At 40.4% G+C, this 15,811-nt stretch overlaps 1 protein-coding gene and 1 long non-coding RNA gene across 2 annotated transcripts in view; one reads left to right on the top strand and one right to left on the bottom strand.

Annotated features, from left to right (window-relative positions):
- Positions 1 to 1,805: 1,805 nt before the first annotated feature.
- NDFIP1 (Nedd4 family interacting protein 1) overlaps positions 1,806 to 15,811 on the top strand; it is a 46,725-nt gene continuing 32,719 nt past the window's right edge. The window contains exon 1 of the mRNA XM_023617503.2: positions 1,806 to 2,165. Coding sequence (XP_023473271.1) covers positions 2,103 to 2,165 — 63 coding nt within the window. The 5' untranslated portion in view covers positions 1,806 to 2,102. The remainder of the gene's footprint in view (positions 2,166 to 15,811) is intronic.
- Positions 12,038 to 14,903, bottom strand: LOC138917464 (uncharacterized). The gene is made up of 2 exons (XR_011425519.1): positions 14,851 to 14,903; positions 12,038 to 12,551 (listed from the first exon to the last, which is right to left on the bottom strand). It is a non-coding gene; the product is annotated as an uncharacterized lncRNA (long non-coding RNA).

Raw genomic sequence — 15,811 nt, 5'->3', positions numbered from 1 at the left:
GCTTCATAGTTAACGGAACATGAACACATCTTTGGTAGTTTGTGTGTGAGAGATGCTAGTTAAAGTGGCAGTTTTCTTTTGTTTAAAGATATTTTCTGAATGTAGTTAATTTAGAGCATCTGTTGAATAAAACTTCCAAAATGATTGTTCTTTTAAAAATGTTCTCTTGTACCCCCTTTCTAGGTGAATCAATAGACATTCCTGACTGAATAAGTAGGGTAAACTAAATAACATACTATCCTAGGAAAACTGGACAGTTTAACCAACTTTATTTTAGAAATGAGACCTTTAAAAAAACAGCAGTGCTTAAAAGAAAATACAATTTTAAATATTTTCTTGAGCCCATAGAATGAATTTTCTAAAAAATAAGGTCATAGCAGTCTAATTAACTTGAAAATTCATATGCATCAGAAAATTTATAAAAATTTAAATGAAAAAATTTCTATATTTTTCCAGTTTTAGTGGGAAATTTACACTATTGTGGTTGATGCTTATGTGAATTTGAACTCTTGTTGACTGATTCTTTTTCCCTTGATCCTGACTTTAAGGGGAATGGATGAAGTTATCAAGCTAAGTGAAGTTGTATATTATGAAGTCACATGGCTTCTGGACAGTATTATATTTCGGTTGCATTGCTTCATTCCATTCCATTTCATAAAATGTCTAGGGAAATGTGTTTGATAAAATTTTCGAACAAATGTTGGAAATTACTGATGGAGTGCCTGAGAATTTAAGCCACACATAAAGTATGCAAGTAAAGATTAAGTCCTTACTGTCACCTATATAAAGGTGCAAGGGTCCTACCAAATGTCTTAGAATTTTGGGTCAATTCTACAAAGAAGACTTTACCTATCTTGAGATTTTCATGTTTATTACTCTTATAATCAAAATTCCAACATTAAAAAAAAAAAAGAAAGCTGGCCTAATGGGCCTACATACCAGCATTACCCCTTGCTAGCTCTATCTTCTTGGGTAAAATATTTAACATCTTGAGGCATTGTGAAACATTGATAATTATCTCCTATTTGGCAGTTAAGCCTGCCTGCTTTCAATTCTTCCAGACGCAAGCTCTTCCCTCAACGCCTTTGCACAGGTTCCTGCTACCTGGAAAGCTCTTAGCAATGGCTAAATCTTTGAAGTTCGGCCTTTCATGTCACCTTCTCAGGGAGCTTTGGTTCAGGAACTATCGTGTCTGTACCCACAGATGAGGCTGTTAAAATAGTCAAGGACTGCATAAAACTGAGGCTGCTATTATTAACCACCTTACATAGGCTTTGAGATGTAAGGAGTTCTCGAGGATTTAGGGTCAGCAAATTTTTTTCTGTAAAGGGCTAAGACAGCCAGTGATTTAGAGTTTGCAGGCCATACTAAAGAAACGGGAGCAGCTGTGTTCCAATAAAGCAATTTATGAACCCTGAAATGTGAATTTCATATACTGTGCACGGTCACTGGACCGCATTTGGCCTCTGCCCTGTCGTTGACTGACCCCTGATCTCTCAGGAAGATGAGAAAGGAGTGGATGAGAACCGAGACTGCAGCCAGGCACCAGGGATGAGACCTCTGCTGTCAGGACCGCAGCCGCCTTCTCAACGACCTCGCCAGTGGGGCCGGGGCCGCAGTGTCAGGGTGTGTGACGAGGTTTAGATGAGAACACGGAGGGCAAGCTCAGGGCTTGGGACCAGAAGCGCGTGGCCAGCGTCGCCCTCTGTGCGGTGGCCTGTGGGGAGCTCGTCACTCGCGGAACGGAGTCCGACGCCTCGGCCTCGGGGGCGCGGGAGGAGGGGCGGCGCGGGCCCCACCCCGGCGGCGGCGGCGGCGGCGGCGCGGGGCGAGGGCGGCGGCCGGGCGGGCGGTGCGAGTCGGGGGCGGGGCGGCGGCGCAGCGGCGTCGTCGGCGTGCCCGCCTCCTCCCCAGGGGCCGTGTAGGAGCCTCCGCGGCGGCGGCGCTCACAGCCCGAGGAGAGCGGCTCGCCTGGCAGCGGCGGCGGCCATCGAGACCCACCGAGGCGCGTCCCCCGCGGCTCCCAGCGCTCCCAGGCCGCGGCGCCGCGTCCCTCGCGCTCGCTCGCCCGCCCGCCCTCCTTCCCTGCGGCCGGCTGCGCCATGGCGTTGGCGTTGGCGGCGCTGGCGGCGGTGGAGCCGGCCTGCGGCAGCCGGTACCAGCAGGTGAGCCGCGCCGAGTCCTGCCCCGGCCCCCGGCCCTCCCCGCCGGCCGCCTCAGGCCTTTCCGGCCCAGCCTGCGGCCCACTCGACGCCGCGGCTCGGCAGGCCGCGCTGGGCCTGGGCGGGCCGGGCGGGCCCCGGGCTGCGACTCGAGGCCGCCGCGGGCCGGGCCCAGCCCTCCGCGACCCGGGGCGGGACCGGCCGGCCGCGAAGCCTCCCCCGACCGCGTTCCTGAGTTTCCCGCGGCGGGCGGGTCCCCGAGTCAGAACCGCGACCCTCAGTCGGCGTCGACCTGGGGGCATTCGTTTATCCTTTTTCCGTCTTTGGTTTGATGTTACTGGAGAGGGAAAAAAAAAAAAAAAAAAAAAAGGCAAGCATGAAATGGAAAAGGAAACGGGGCGGAGAGAAAAGATTACAATCGCTGCTGCTGCCGCCGACAGCTCCCCGCAGCGAGATGCAATTACTCAGGGTTTCAGAGCCTGGTCTGTTTGTCGGAACCCATCCGCCCCGCCTCCGATTTCAGACAAAATCACAAATGAGGCGAGAGACTGGAGACCGCGGTTTGCAGTAAATTCGGAAAAGGCTATCCTTAACAGTGGTGCTGCCCCAAAATGTCGAATTCCGTTGAAGGCTGCAGGGCGTGTGCCTGGGTGTGTTTTAAAGCTTGAGAATGACGTTTAAAGGGATTTAATAACATGGCTGGGCAGGAAATGTATAGGGAACGGTGGGGTCATTATCTCGGCTATGCTTTATAAATTGAGGCCCTAGGGAAAAGAGCTGCTTGTTTCGCTCGCCACTGTCTGTAGCCGGGTTTCCCTCGGAAATTCGGAGGGACATGGTGTAGGATTGTTAGGGGTATTTAATGTCCCACATCGTAATTGTGGGAATTGAGCCGGGTAGTTAGTGATCAACACTGGACTCAGTCAACGTTGGAACCGCAAGTAACTGCTTAGGTTTTGCCGTGTTTCAAAATGCTTTCAGTATAATTTGCGTGCAAATGTCAATCGTCCTTATACGAAATTAAATGTCGTATCATACGTGATCTACAGTTTTATATTTTAGAAGTAAGGAAAGCCAATACGATTAAAACATCTAGATTAACCCTGGTGCGCCCAGGTACTGGTTTGTTTTCCTGTCATCAGCTGTGTGTTGTAATTTCCTCCTTCCTCCGGCCGGACTCCTGAAATGACTCTGTTAAGAATTTAGCTTTTGGGTTTCATAAACACGCCCACATTGTCGCTATGCAGTCTAGTCGTTAGATCTCTCACAGCCTGGGGTCTGGCACATGCTTTTTTGTATGACCTTGGGCAAGGCTCTGGGTTCCTCCCTGCTTTATTGAAATACGAATGACAGGTGCCAGTGAACTGTCACCAAGGTGTTTGCAAATCACAGGTACCCCATAGTGTGATCTAATTCATTCTTTTCATCCTGCCTTGGATAAGGCAAACAAGCAAAAAGCTGTGGCTTTTCTTTGTACTGCCATCTTCTTGAGCTATTAGGTAATGCTGACATACTGCTAGAATACAAAAAATTTGGTCGAGTATCAAAATTATGTATTCCTTGGTGTAGTATTTAACAGCTTTAAATATTCAGAATGAAGATGTATGAGGGACAGGCCATCTTTTTTTTTTTTAAATCATTATTTTGAAGAAATAATCTTCCCAGGAAAATTGCAAAATATGAAAGCTAAAAAAACCCCTAAAAAGCACTACAACACCTATCACCCATAGATAACCAGAGTTAATATTTTAATGTATATCCTTGTAGACTTATAGCTATGTAAATATACACAAGTATAGATCAGTATAATGTGTACAGATAAGGAAACCTAATATTGATTGAGCATTTACTATGCACCGATCGGGATACTAAGTGCTTCACATCCATTATTTTGCTTAATCCTCGCAGAACCCCTATGAGGCAGGGTTTGGTATTACTGTATAGATGACAAAATCAACTCTCCAAGAGGCTCAGTAACTTGCTCAAGGTCATAGCTTCTAAGTAGTGATTACAAGGATAAATACACACTCACCTGCTTAAAACGCAGGCTCATGGTCCAAATATAGGCATATGCATTGGCAGATATATACACGTGCATATGTATTTGTTTATGCACCCATACATACATGTATAGGCACATCTTTGTACACGTACAATTCTATGGGCGCTTGATTGTACTTGCACGCACTTTGTGCCTATGAGCACATGTGTGTGTTTACAGACCCACATGTGCCCGTTTATGTCGCGTTCTCAGACATGTTCATTCACGGATTTGCATAAGGTATATTCATGCACTGTATGTACAAAGGTACACAATACAGCTATAAAATAAGATGGTTTCATATTTTAATGTCTGCATAGCATGTAATTGTATGACTGAACCATAATTTAATCAGTTGCCCATTGTTGGTCACTAAGGATATTTATAATTTTTTTCATTCACTGAAGTTTCTTTTACATACATCATCAGTTATTTCCTCGGTAAAAATTTCTAGATATGGAAATGCTTGGTCAGAGAATATACATATTTAAAAGGCTTTTGAAATATAGGATGTTGGTGAATTGTCCAGGCAACTTCATAGGAGCATGATACTCCTTGGTTGTCACCAAAGGCCATTCTGACTTCTGTTTGATCTGGTTAATCAAACTGAGCTGGTCCTCTAGCAAAGTAAATGTAACGGAAAACTGTATGATTCATTCATAAATGCAAACATATTTTTGCCTTTATGGTCTTTTTATTGGTAGTGCAATATGTGCACAACTTGAATTTGGCATCACATCGGACTACATAGAAAGGCTGGGCTCAGGTTCCCTGTGGCTTTATTTTTTTTCTCCTTTTTTGCATTTTGAAACAGATCGTGTGTCCAAACAGTCGGAAGCACTGTTTCAGAAAGGTCCAGGTAGGCCCAGTGTTGAGAAGCTTGTTAACGTGTTGCTCTCTCTGAGGACATTGATTCCTGTTCATCAGTTCTTGCCTCACTGGAATGGATTTTTACCTGTATCATGAATTTTGCCAAGTATTTCCTGAAATGTTTTGAGGTATTTGAATTTGAGTCCAATATAAGTGGGCAACAATGACACTGCCACATAGGCTGAAAAGAAGACGGCAGTGTGTTTAGCTTTAGACTTGACGCGTTGCCTGCTACAGAAGTTGCCCACTTGTGAGCATCGCTAATAAGTTTGTATTGTAGTCTGACGACAGTGTAGAACAGCTTTGGGAATGACGCCTTTTTGGGTGAGCTCTCAGAATTGTGGAGGAAGACTTTGATAGATCAGGGAAAGAATTTCGTCTCTGGCAGGTTAAACCATATTCATGTTCAGGTATTAGATGAAGTCACAATCCTTGAGGAGGGGGCATGTGGTTTTATGTTTTTAGTTTTAAAAGTCATTATAATTATATCGTGGAATGCCCCTCAGAATGTTATGTCAAGAGGCTGGCCCCATGGCCGAGTGGTTAAGTTCGCTCACTCCACTTCCGCCGCCCAGGATTTTGCAGGTTCAGATCCTGGGCACAGACGTGGCACCGCTCATCAGGCCATGCTGAGGCGGCCTCCCACATAGCACAGCCATGAAGGACCTACAACTAGAGTATGCAACTGTGTACTGGGGGGCTTTGGGGAGAAGAAGGAGGAAGAAGAAAAAAAAGATGTTAGCTCAGGTGCCATTCTTTAAAGAAGAAAAAATAACGTTAAGGCAGGATTTTAAGATTATTTTGCTGTATTTGTGGCCTGTATGGCCAATGATCAAGGAAAACTTTCATAAAAATTTTGAGTAGATGGGTAGAATTATTTAAAAAAAAAATGTTTAAAAATTATCATAAAAACAGTACCATTTTACCATTATATATTTACCAAATATATTATCATTTTAACCATTTTTAAGCGTACAGTAAGTTCAGGGGCATTAAGTACATTCACATTGTTGGGCAGCCATCACCGCCATCCGTTTCCAGAACTTTTTCATCTTCCCTAACTGAAACTCCGCACCCATTAAACAGTAACTGCCTATTTCCTCCTTCCTCAGCCCCTGACAGCCACCATTCTACTTTCTGTCTATGAATTTAACTGCTCTAGGTAACTCATATAAGTGGAATCATACAGTATTTGTCTTTTTGTGACTGGCTTATTTCACTTAGCATGATGTCCTCAAGGTTCATCCATATTGTATCATGTGTCAGAATTTCCTTCTGTTTTAATACAACAGTATTCCATTGTATGTGTACACCATATTTTGTTTATCCATTCATCTATAGATGAACACAGGGGGCACTTCCACCTTTTGTCCATTGTGAATAGTGCTGCTGTGAACATGGGTATACAAGTAGCTTTTGAGTCCTCACTTTCGGTTCTTTTGGGTATATACCCAGAAATGGAATTTCTGGTTCATATGGTAATGCTATTTTTAATTTTTTGAGGAACTGCCATACTGTTTTCCATAGCAACGCACCATTTTACATTCTTACCAGCAATGCATAAGGGTTCCAGTTTTTTCACATCCTCATCAACATTTGTTATTTTCTGGGTTTTTTGGTTTGTTTTTTTAATAAAATCATCCTGATGGATGTGAAGTGGTATCGCATTGTGGTTTTGGTTTGCATTTCCCTAATGATTCGTGATATTGAGCATCTTTTTATGTGCTTATTGGACATTTTTTTGTCTTCTTTGGAGAAATGTATATTCAAGTCTTTGGCCCATTTTTGAATTGGATTGTTTGCTTTTTGTTGCTGAGTTGTAGGAGTAGAGTAATTTTTTTTTTAAATTTTTTTCCTTTTTTCCCCAAAGCCCCCCAGTACATAGTTGTATATTCCTCGTTGTGGGTCCTTCTAGTTGTGGCATGTGGGACGCCGCCTCAGCGTGGTTTAATGAGCAGTGCCATTTCCGCGCCCAGGATTCGAACCAACGAAACACTGGGCCGCCTGCAGCGGAGCATGTGAACTTAACCACTCGGCCACGGGGCCAGCCCCAGAGTAGAGTAATTTCTTAATAATATTTATTTACATTGTCAACTTTTTACTATGAAAATTTTAAACATACACAGAAATATAGTGTAATAAACTTTATGTACCCATCACTAAGCTTCAGCAATTGTCAACAAATGGCTACTCTTGTTTCATGTATACTCCCCACCATTATTTTGAAGCATATCTTAGAAATATCATTTCATCTGTAAATGTTTCTGTGTGTAACTCGAAAAGATAATGGTATTATGCTTTAAGCAGTTATTATTACATGAGAATTATACCATGAGAGTGCTTTTGTAATCAGTTATGAATATGGAAACAGGATTTGTGAGTGTCAGGAACTGCGTATCTGCAACTGTCCTTGGTATTTAGCTCACTCTTGGTGAACTGTGTATACTTTGTGTTGTTTTTGTAGCAGTGATGGATTCCTGTTGATCCATCCTTATTTGCTTGCCTAGTGCTACAGGTGACCACGTGTTTGGGGAGATTTGATTGGTTTACTCATTCTCTTTGCCCTGGAATCAGGTGTGAATAGAGACCAAGGGCCGGTTGAGGTGCTCTAGAAAACCCTGGCGTCTGAACTGATGCCACACTGGTTTGCCTGCACATAACTTGAAATTACTATATCCTAGACACCAATTATATTACATTACTTTACATTAGATTATATTATAAAATAAATCCTACCGTGAGTGATTTTCTATTTTTATTAATTAAAAAAAAGGAAGTCTTGAAGAGATTCAGGTGACATCTTCTGATTTATTTGTTCTTAGGCCTTTAAAATAATTACTTTCGTTTCTTAATAATTTATTCTTGTATTGTGTTTGAACAAATCCAGCTGTTAGTGGAACCATATTCTTGTAATAGTAGATGCTGCCCATTTAGATAAAGCAGTTTTAACACTTTAATTAGAGATTAATGCTGAAAATCAGCTTGATGGTCTTATGTTGTTTCTCATGTCATTTTTACCAGTATGCTAGGCAATTGGTAAATACCATGTATCAAATTTGCTGAGCTCTACATGCTCCAGTTGTAATTGCTTCTGGTGGCTGTGTAGATAGAGGTGCAGTGTGTGTTGTTGCTGTCACCAAGAGCAATAATGAAACCAGTGTTATCAGATGTCACTTAGCACATCCTACTGTTAAATTAGGCTGACTCATTTTTTCTGAATAACACAATTTACATTAAAAGTTCTAAATATTAGCTCTAAATACTGAGCAAGTTTAAGAACATTTCTAGTGAAATATTTTCTTACTGATTAAAGCAGTTCCTCTCACGTGTATATTTCTTAGCCCCCCCAGCAACGTAGTATAATCTTTGCCAGTTTTTCTTTTAAATTTGTGTATTGCAGTAATATCAGTAGTTAATCAGAGGCTTGAATATGATTTGGAGGTCTTTCTGGAGATTGGATCATTTATGAATAGAATTACAAACGTTTAGGGGGAGTAGTTTCTGTTTAATAACAGTTTCATTTTATTTATCATTCAATGCTTAAATGTGTCATTTAAAATTAAAATTTCTTGTTACACAGTAGTACACAGATATGTTCTTTGACTAGAGTCACACAGTAACTTTGTAAAGGAAAACTTGATTTTCCTTCCCTTTTTTTTTTTAAGATTTTATTTTTTCCTTTTTCACCCCAAAGCCCCCCGGTACCTAGTTGTGTACTCTTCGTTGTGGGTTCCTCTAGTTGTGGCATGTGGGACGCTGCCTCAGCGTGGTCTGACGTGCAGTGCCATGTCCGCGCCCAGGATTTGAACCGGCGAAACACTGGGCCGCCTGCAGCGGAGCGTGCGAACTTAACCACTCGGCCACGGGGCCAGCCCCTTTTTTTTTTTTTTTTTTAAGGAAGATTAGCCCTGAGCTAACTACTGCCAATCCTCCTCTTTTTGCTGAGGAAGCCTGGCCCTGAGCTAACATCCTTGCCTGTCTTCCTCTACTTTATATGTGGGACGCCTACCACAGCATGGTGTGCCAAGTGGTGCCGTGTCCACACCTGGGATCCGAACCGGCGAACCCTGGGCCACCGATAAGTGGAACGTGCGAACTTAGCCGCTGCGCCACCTGGCTGGCCCCCATTTTCCTTCCTTTCTAATCTCTCCCCAGAGGTGTAATTACTTCTCAATTTTGGTGTGCGTTCTTCAGGCTTTCTTTCTTATTTTTCCTTTGCTTTTTTTTTAAAAAAAAATTTAGATTTTTAACATTTTTAAATAAACTTTTTGTTTTGTAACATTTTTAGATGTTTAGAAACATTGAGAAGAGAGTACATTTTCCATTTACCCCAAACCCAGTTACCCCTGTTAACATCTTAGGTTAGTATGATACATTTATGACATTAATGAACCAGTATTGATACATTTTTCTTTACTAAAGTCTGTACTTTATTCAGATTTTCAGTTTTTAATCCAATGTCTTTTTTTCTGTTCCAGGATTCCGTACAGGTTTCCTCATTACATTCTGTCATCTTGTCTCCTTAGCCTCCTCTTGGCTGTGACAGTTTCTCAAATTTTCCTTGTTTTTGAAGACCTTGACAGTTTTGAGGAGTATTGGTCAGGTATTTGTAGAATGTCCCTCAGCTGAGATTTGTCTGATCCTTTTCTCATGATTAGATTGGGGTTGTGGGTTTGGGGGGAGGAAGAAACAGAAGTAAAGTGCCATTTTCATCACATCGTATCAAGAATACGTACTTTCAACTTGGCTTATCACTGCGGAGTTGACCCCGATCACCTGGCTGAAGTAGTGTTTGTGAGGTTTCTCTACTGGGAAGTTACTCCCCCCCGCCTGGCCCCCTCTTTTCATACTGTCGTCTTTGGAAGGAAGTCACTGTGTGCAGTCCACACTTAGGGATAGGGGCGTTATGCTTCACCATCTCATTGCGGGCAGAGTATTTATGTAAGTTACCTGGAATTTTTCTGCATGGGACACTTGTCTCTTCTCCATTAATTTATTTATTCAGTGATATCAGTATGAATTCATTTATTCTTCGGGTTATAATCCTATCCTGCTTTATTTTGTTGCTCAGATTGTTCCAGTTTTGGCCCTTGGGAACCGTTTCAGTTGGCACCTGTGTCCCTTTGACATAGTTCCATCATTGTGGTTTTTGTAAAGCACTTCCTTACTTTTTGGCTCCAGGCTCATGTATATTTCCTCTGCTGTCCTAGAATCAGCCGTTTCTCCAAGGAGCCCTGCTTGCTTTTATTGGAGAGTGATATTGGAACCAAGATTGTGCTCATTGCCGCTAGGGTGTCATCGCTTCTAGGCCTTCTGAGCTGACAGAGTAAAGAAATGTTTATGTGTACGTGTATATGTAAACATGTCCATATGTAACCATCTGTATCTGTATTAAACTAACCCACTCTAATCTGTTACTGCATGGATCACTCTAGCCTCCTCCCCCTGCTTATCTGTAAACTTGCACTCCAGCAGTGAAAAACCTGGCTCCACCACCCGCCGTCCACTTAGTTAATTCTTCAATTCTAATATACGTGTGTGGACTATACACGTATATCTAATATACAGCTGTCAGAGTTGTTAACCCGCATCCCTGTGGGAACGGTTTTATCTACTAGAGGGCAGGGCGTAGTACCATTTCTTTTGCCTTTAGTCTTATAGTCTCTACTCATTTCCATAGTTACTCAGGTACTCAGATCAGCACCTTTGCTCCCCAGCCTCTTCAGTGGGTTGTGTCATACTTTTATAATGTAGTTAGAATTGTTTTGTTACATTCCGCATACCATCCTGGGAACCGCCAGCCACCTAAATTTAAAAAAAATTTTGTGTATGTTCAATTTCACTCTTTGTGCTGTAAAGTTCTCTAGGTTTTGACAAATGCATGGCGTTTTTTTTTTCTTTTAAACATACTTTTTAAGAAAAATGGTAGGAGTGATTTCTCCTTTTTATTTTCCAAATTTTCTGTTAATGATCATGTTTTCCTTTTTTTAAAATTCCTTTAAAAGAACTTTCATTTGGAATAATTTCAAATTTATGGAAAGTTGCAGGAATAGTATAAAATAACAGCCATGTATTTATTGCCCAGATTCGCCTTAAACATTAAGGTTTGATTAACAATGAATACAATCCTATAAAAATTGAGAGTGCTGCAGGTAAAACCCAAGTCTCCTTAGCTACCACAGTCCTTATCTCTATAGAATTCAGTGCTTACTTTGCTCTTTACTTTGTTATTAAATTATTTTTAATTAATTTTGTCCTCATTAAGTTTAGATGCAATTTTATAGACCAGGTCATCAGAAATATAGTGAAGCTTTCATTTTAGCAGATTTATGTTATAGCATCCAAACCTTTTGTATAACTTTGTGTTAATAAGCAGTTTTCGAAGCATGTAACATAGACTTCAGTGCCTCAAAGGTTCACTTCGGGCGCTAGGTAGAGACTGATTCGGGAGAACGTAAAGGGACTTTATTAATTAAAACATCTGATCAGTAATTACCCAGCTTCTGTCATGAAGTAAGTAGTTGTGTGACTGTGGGTGAGGACTTTAACCTCCTTCTAGCCTGTTTCCGTCTTTTGTAAAATCACGTAATTGGACTAGATCGTTTTGGCTCCTTCCAGCTTTATAACTGATTGTTTTTGTATGTAGAAGCTGGTGGCTTTGATCCAAAGAGGATCATTCTACTGATGATTTAGCACATTTCTTTCATGATGTATAATTATTTTTAAAAGTGATGTCAATAAATACAGATGGTGAGTTTATGCTAAAAGATAAAAAAAGTGTGCTTTAAAAATATAGAAAATATCTCCTTAATAGTATATTTTAAAAGAATGAGTCACTGATGATTACAGAATACTGTTTTGTAATTTTGCAGTAGAAAACATTCTGTTTGTGTCTTTCCCTGCTGAGCAGCTTTAAACATTGTATATCTCGGCAAAAAATTAATGAAAATCAGGAAAGGTAATAATTTTTAAATTTTTAAAATGAACTTTATTTTTTAGAGCAATTTTAGGTTCACAATAAAATCAATCTCTTAAAAGCAAGAAAATAGTAAGTTAAGAGTTTTTTAGTTTTTTTAAAGAAGGTGGCTCTTTGATTTCTGGTATTCTTATTCACTGCTTTTAGTAATTGCATTTTCAGAACTTTAGAAAAATCTGTTCAGTTACTGTAGAGACAGCATAAGAAGTATGATCTGAGGGTTATCTGCAGGATCCTGTATATGATTGATGGCTGATGTGGGATTGTTTTCCACACTTTTGTCCTTGTGTGACTGAATTTCATTTTCAGATATCATGTTTTAAAATGTGCTTAGAATCAGTTCTCCTCAGTCCTGCATTTGAAGGTAGGCAGCATGAATTCTCTTAAACACATTGGTTCAGCTTCATGTTAAGTGACTGAGTTAGTTGAGGTGGTCACATTTAGGTAATCTTGTGAGCTTTACAGCCGTCTCTGACCATTCAGCTTTGGCCAAAATGACCAGCTGAGTAGAAGGGGGAGAAAAAACAAATGATGTTGAGCATGAAAGGTCATCATTACCTTATAATATTAACATCTATTATTGTTTGGAAGGTTAAAATATCTTTTATTTTCTGTATATCAGATAGGTTTAATGTAATCCAAATGCTGCTTTAAGACTTCACGTTTCAGTGAAAATATTTAGGTGAGAATCTGTAATTGTGTTCAAGAGGATCTCAACAATTAGTGGGGTATACCTTCTAACACTGATTTTGTATTTCTCTTAGCAGGTTGTTTTAATTATTATTTAGCTGTCCTAGTTAATGTTGTAGTTATTTCTGAGAAATGAACTTTTTTTTCCCTTTTAAAAATATAGACTGACTTTCAAATACTGCAGTGTTACTGCAAAAGAATATTTAATGATGAGGAAAATTTCCACCATGTAATGAGTGAAAAAGGTTATAAGAGTATTCACATTCACCCAAAAGTCTGGAAGTATGGAATTATGATGATTTTTATTTAATTCTCTATATTTTTGCCAAGTTTTCTCTTTGCGAACTTACAAATTTTGTAATTGAGAAGAAAAATATTTTTAAAAATCCCTCTGTGCTGTTGTCATTATTACAAAATGTTACTTTTTATACTTATCTTAGAATGTGTATAGAGTACACTGTTGGGTTTTTTTCCTTCAAAATTTGTATTTTGGTTTTAAAAAAAGTTACTGTCCACCAAGACTTTCACCTTATGAGCCATTTGTAATTTAATTAATAAGAGGTGTTTATGAAGTGCCGGCTTGGGTGTTTAAATACTTTGAAATGCAAAAGGATGTGCCACAGGCCTTTCTATTAAGAGTTTACTGAGCACCTGTGGACTGCTGCTTGTTTGTTTTCTTTTCCCCCTTCCCTCCCTTCCTTTTTTTCTTGCTTCAGCTTACTTTTAGTACCCAGCACAATTTTATGCATATAGTAAGTATTCACTAAATACCTGTTGAGTGACTTCAATCCATGAGAATGTGTTAATGGTGTTGATACAATGTTAATTATGTTAATTCAGAGAATGAAATGGTAGATAATTAAGAGAATGAGATAGTTGATAAAAGGCGTTATTTTGAGATGGGAGAGATCAGCTGGTTCCAGAGACTTCCAGGAAGCTTCTGAGAATGTTAAACTTGAGCCTGGTCTTGAAGGCTGGGTGACATATAGATGGGGGGACGAGGACTTGGGGGCAGGAGTGGATGGGGAACTTCTTTCACTTCCTGGAGGGCATCACCCTCTCTGGCCTGGAGGCCTCCCCTCACTCTGTTTCCTGTGCCTGGAATGCTCCTTCCCTCCCAGTCCCCATCTTAGTGTAGGTCATCTGTCCTGAGGGAGTTTGAGTACGTCTCCCCTCCCCAATTAGGTCAGGTTCCCCTGAGCACAGTGAGATTCCCCTTTCATGATGTACTTTGATCTTTTTTTTTTTTTTTTTTGCTTCTCAATTAGTTTTTCTGTCAGTTATACATGCATGTAGGTTAGAGTCAAATAGATCTTATTGACTTATTACCAAAAGCAGCAGTCTCCTGCCTGCTTGCCTGCTCTTTAGCGCTTTCAGCTGTTTTGGTTTTCTTTTTGGTGTTTTGCTATTATTCTTGTAGTTAAATAACATTCACAGTGTGCTATGTCTTGAATTTTCAGTTTTCAGCATTTTTAGAACTGACTTACCACCATGGGATGTAAGGACTTAGCTCTCCTTCACCACCCTCCCACGACTGCGTGTACTCCCACTTCCTGTCTCTCCATTTTTCTACATAGTTGTATCCATAATGTGCTTAGTTCAGCATTTACGGTAGTTGAAAATAGTACATACTGTTCATAGCTATGTAGTATACTGTGGTTACTTTTCCTTGTCCCAGTGGTACTTTATTTTCCCTAAAGTTAATGATTTTTTTTGTTTGCTTAATTTTCTATGTACATATCATAAATTGTTAATAGCACAGATTCATCCTCAGATTCTTACCTAATAATCCTAATAGTTTTTTGATATGTTCAAGCACATCATGTATTTTACTGATTTCAGTTTGGGGAGTGAGGTTGGGAGGGAGGGGTGTGGAGGGCATCTTTCCTGGCCTTTTGACCTGTTCTGCAAGCTTGCTCTCAAGGTCTGCTGTTGAGTTGTCATCCTGGGGATTTCCTTTCCCAGTCTTTCTAATTGAAGCCCCTTTCCTTGATTCACATCCTTCTCTCTTGGTTTACTGCCTCGTTTTCATAGAACACACCCTCCAGTGTCTTTCTGAGGAAGAATGTATGGGAGGTTAACCTTTTTTAAAATTTAATCTTCACACTTACTTAGACTTCTGGGTTGGAAACATTTTCCTTTAGAATTTTGAAGGCATTTGTTCCGTTGCTTTCTGGGTTCCACTGTTGCTATTAGGAAACCTGAAGCCATTTGTGATGTCTGACTCCTTAGATGTGGCCTACTTTCTCTGTCTCTCTTGTCTCTCTCTCTGGAAGCTTTTAGGGTCTTCTTTTGGTCCCCAGTGTTCTTAAATTTCACTGTGTTGTCCTTTAGTGTAGATCTGTTTTCATCCATTGTGCCAGGCACTTTCAGTCTAGAAGCTCATGTCTGTCAGTTCTGGGAAGTTTAAAAAAGTATTTGTTTGATTTGTCTCTGCTTTGATTTTTTTTTTTTCTCTCTTTGGATCTTGGACCTCTTATGCTGATTCTTTAAAATGTTTTTAACCTCATATTTTTCATCTATGTCTTTTTCTCTACTTTGTATGAGATTTTCTCAATTTTATATCTAACTCTTTGATAAAATTTTAATTATCATTTTTAATTTTTAAACACTCTTTAATTGCTCCCCCTTTTTATAGCATGCTGTCCTTGTTTTATGGTTCTATTTTTTTCCTCTTATTTTTCTTAGATTATTGAAAGTTTTTTTTCTTTTTTTTTTTTTTAAGTTTTCATCTTCCTGCTTAGTTGTTTCCTCTGCATTGCATTTGTTCTCTTTGCTTTGGTCTTTTGCTTTGCTCTTTTTGGTCTTTGCTTATGATCTTTTATGTTAGAAATTTCCGGTGGATGCATGGTGGTCTTTACCTGCTTGGTTAAGTGTGCATCATCAGGAAAGCAGTTCAGAAGCTCGGTGTGCTTGATGGAGCTTCTCGCCGATGCCTCACCACAGCGTGACCTGACTAGGCTGTTTCTTTGAGTGACCGTGCCTTTAGGTCTTTTCTCTTGGGCTGGTCAGTTTTCCCACGGAATAAGCCTGGCTGCTAGTATTCTGGGAGCTAATTGGGGTAAGAAGACT

This window comes from Equus caballus, chromosome 14 (genome assembly GCF_041296265.1).
Source record: "Equus caballus isolate H_3958 breed thoroughbred chromosome 14, TB-T2T, whole genome shotgun sequence".
Taxonomy (NCBI): domain Eukaryota; kingdom Metazoa; phylum Chordata; class Mammalia; order Perissodactyla; family Equidae; genus Equus; species Equus caballus.
Note: the sequence above shows the minus strand (reverse complement) of the source record. Positions and strands in the feature narration are given on the sequence as shown.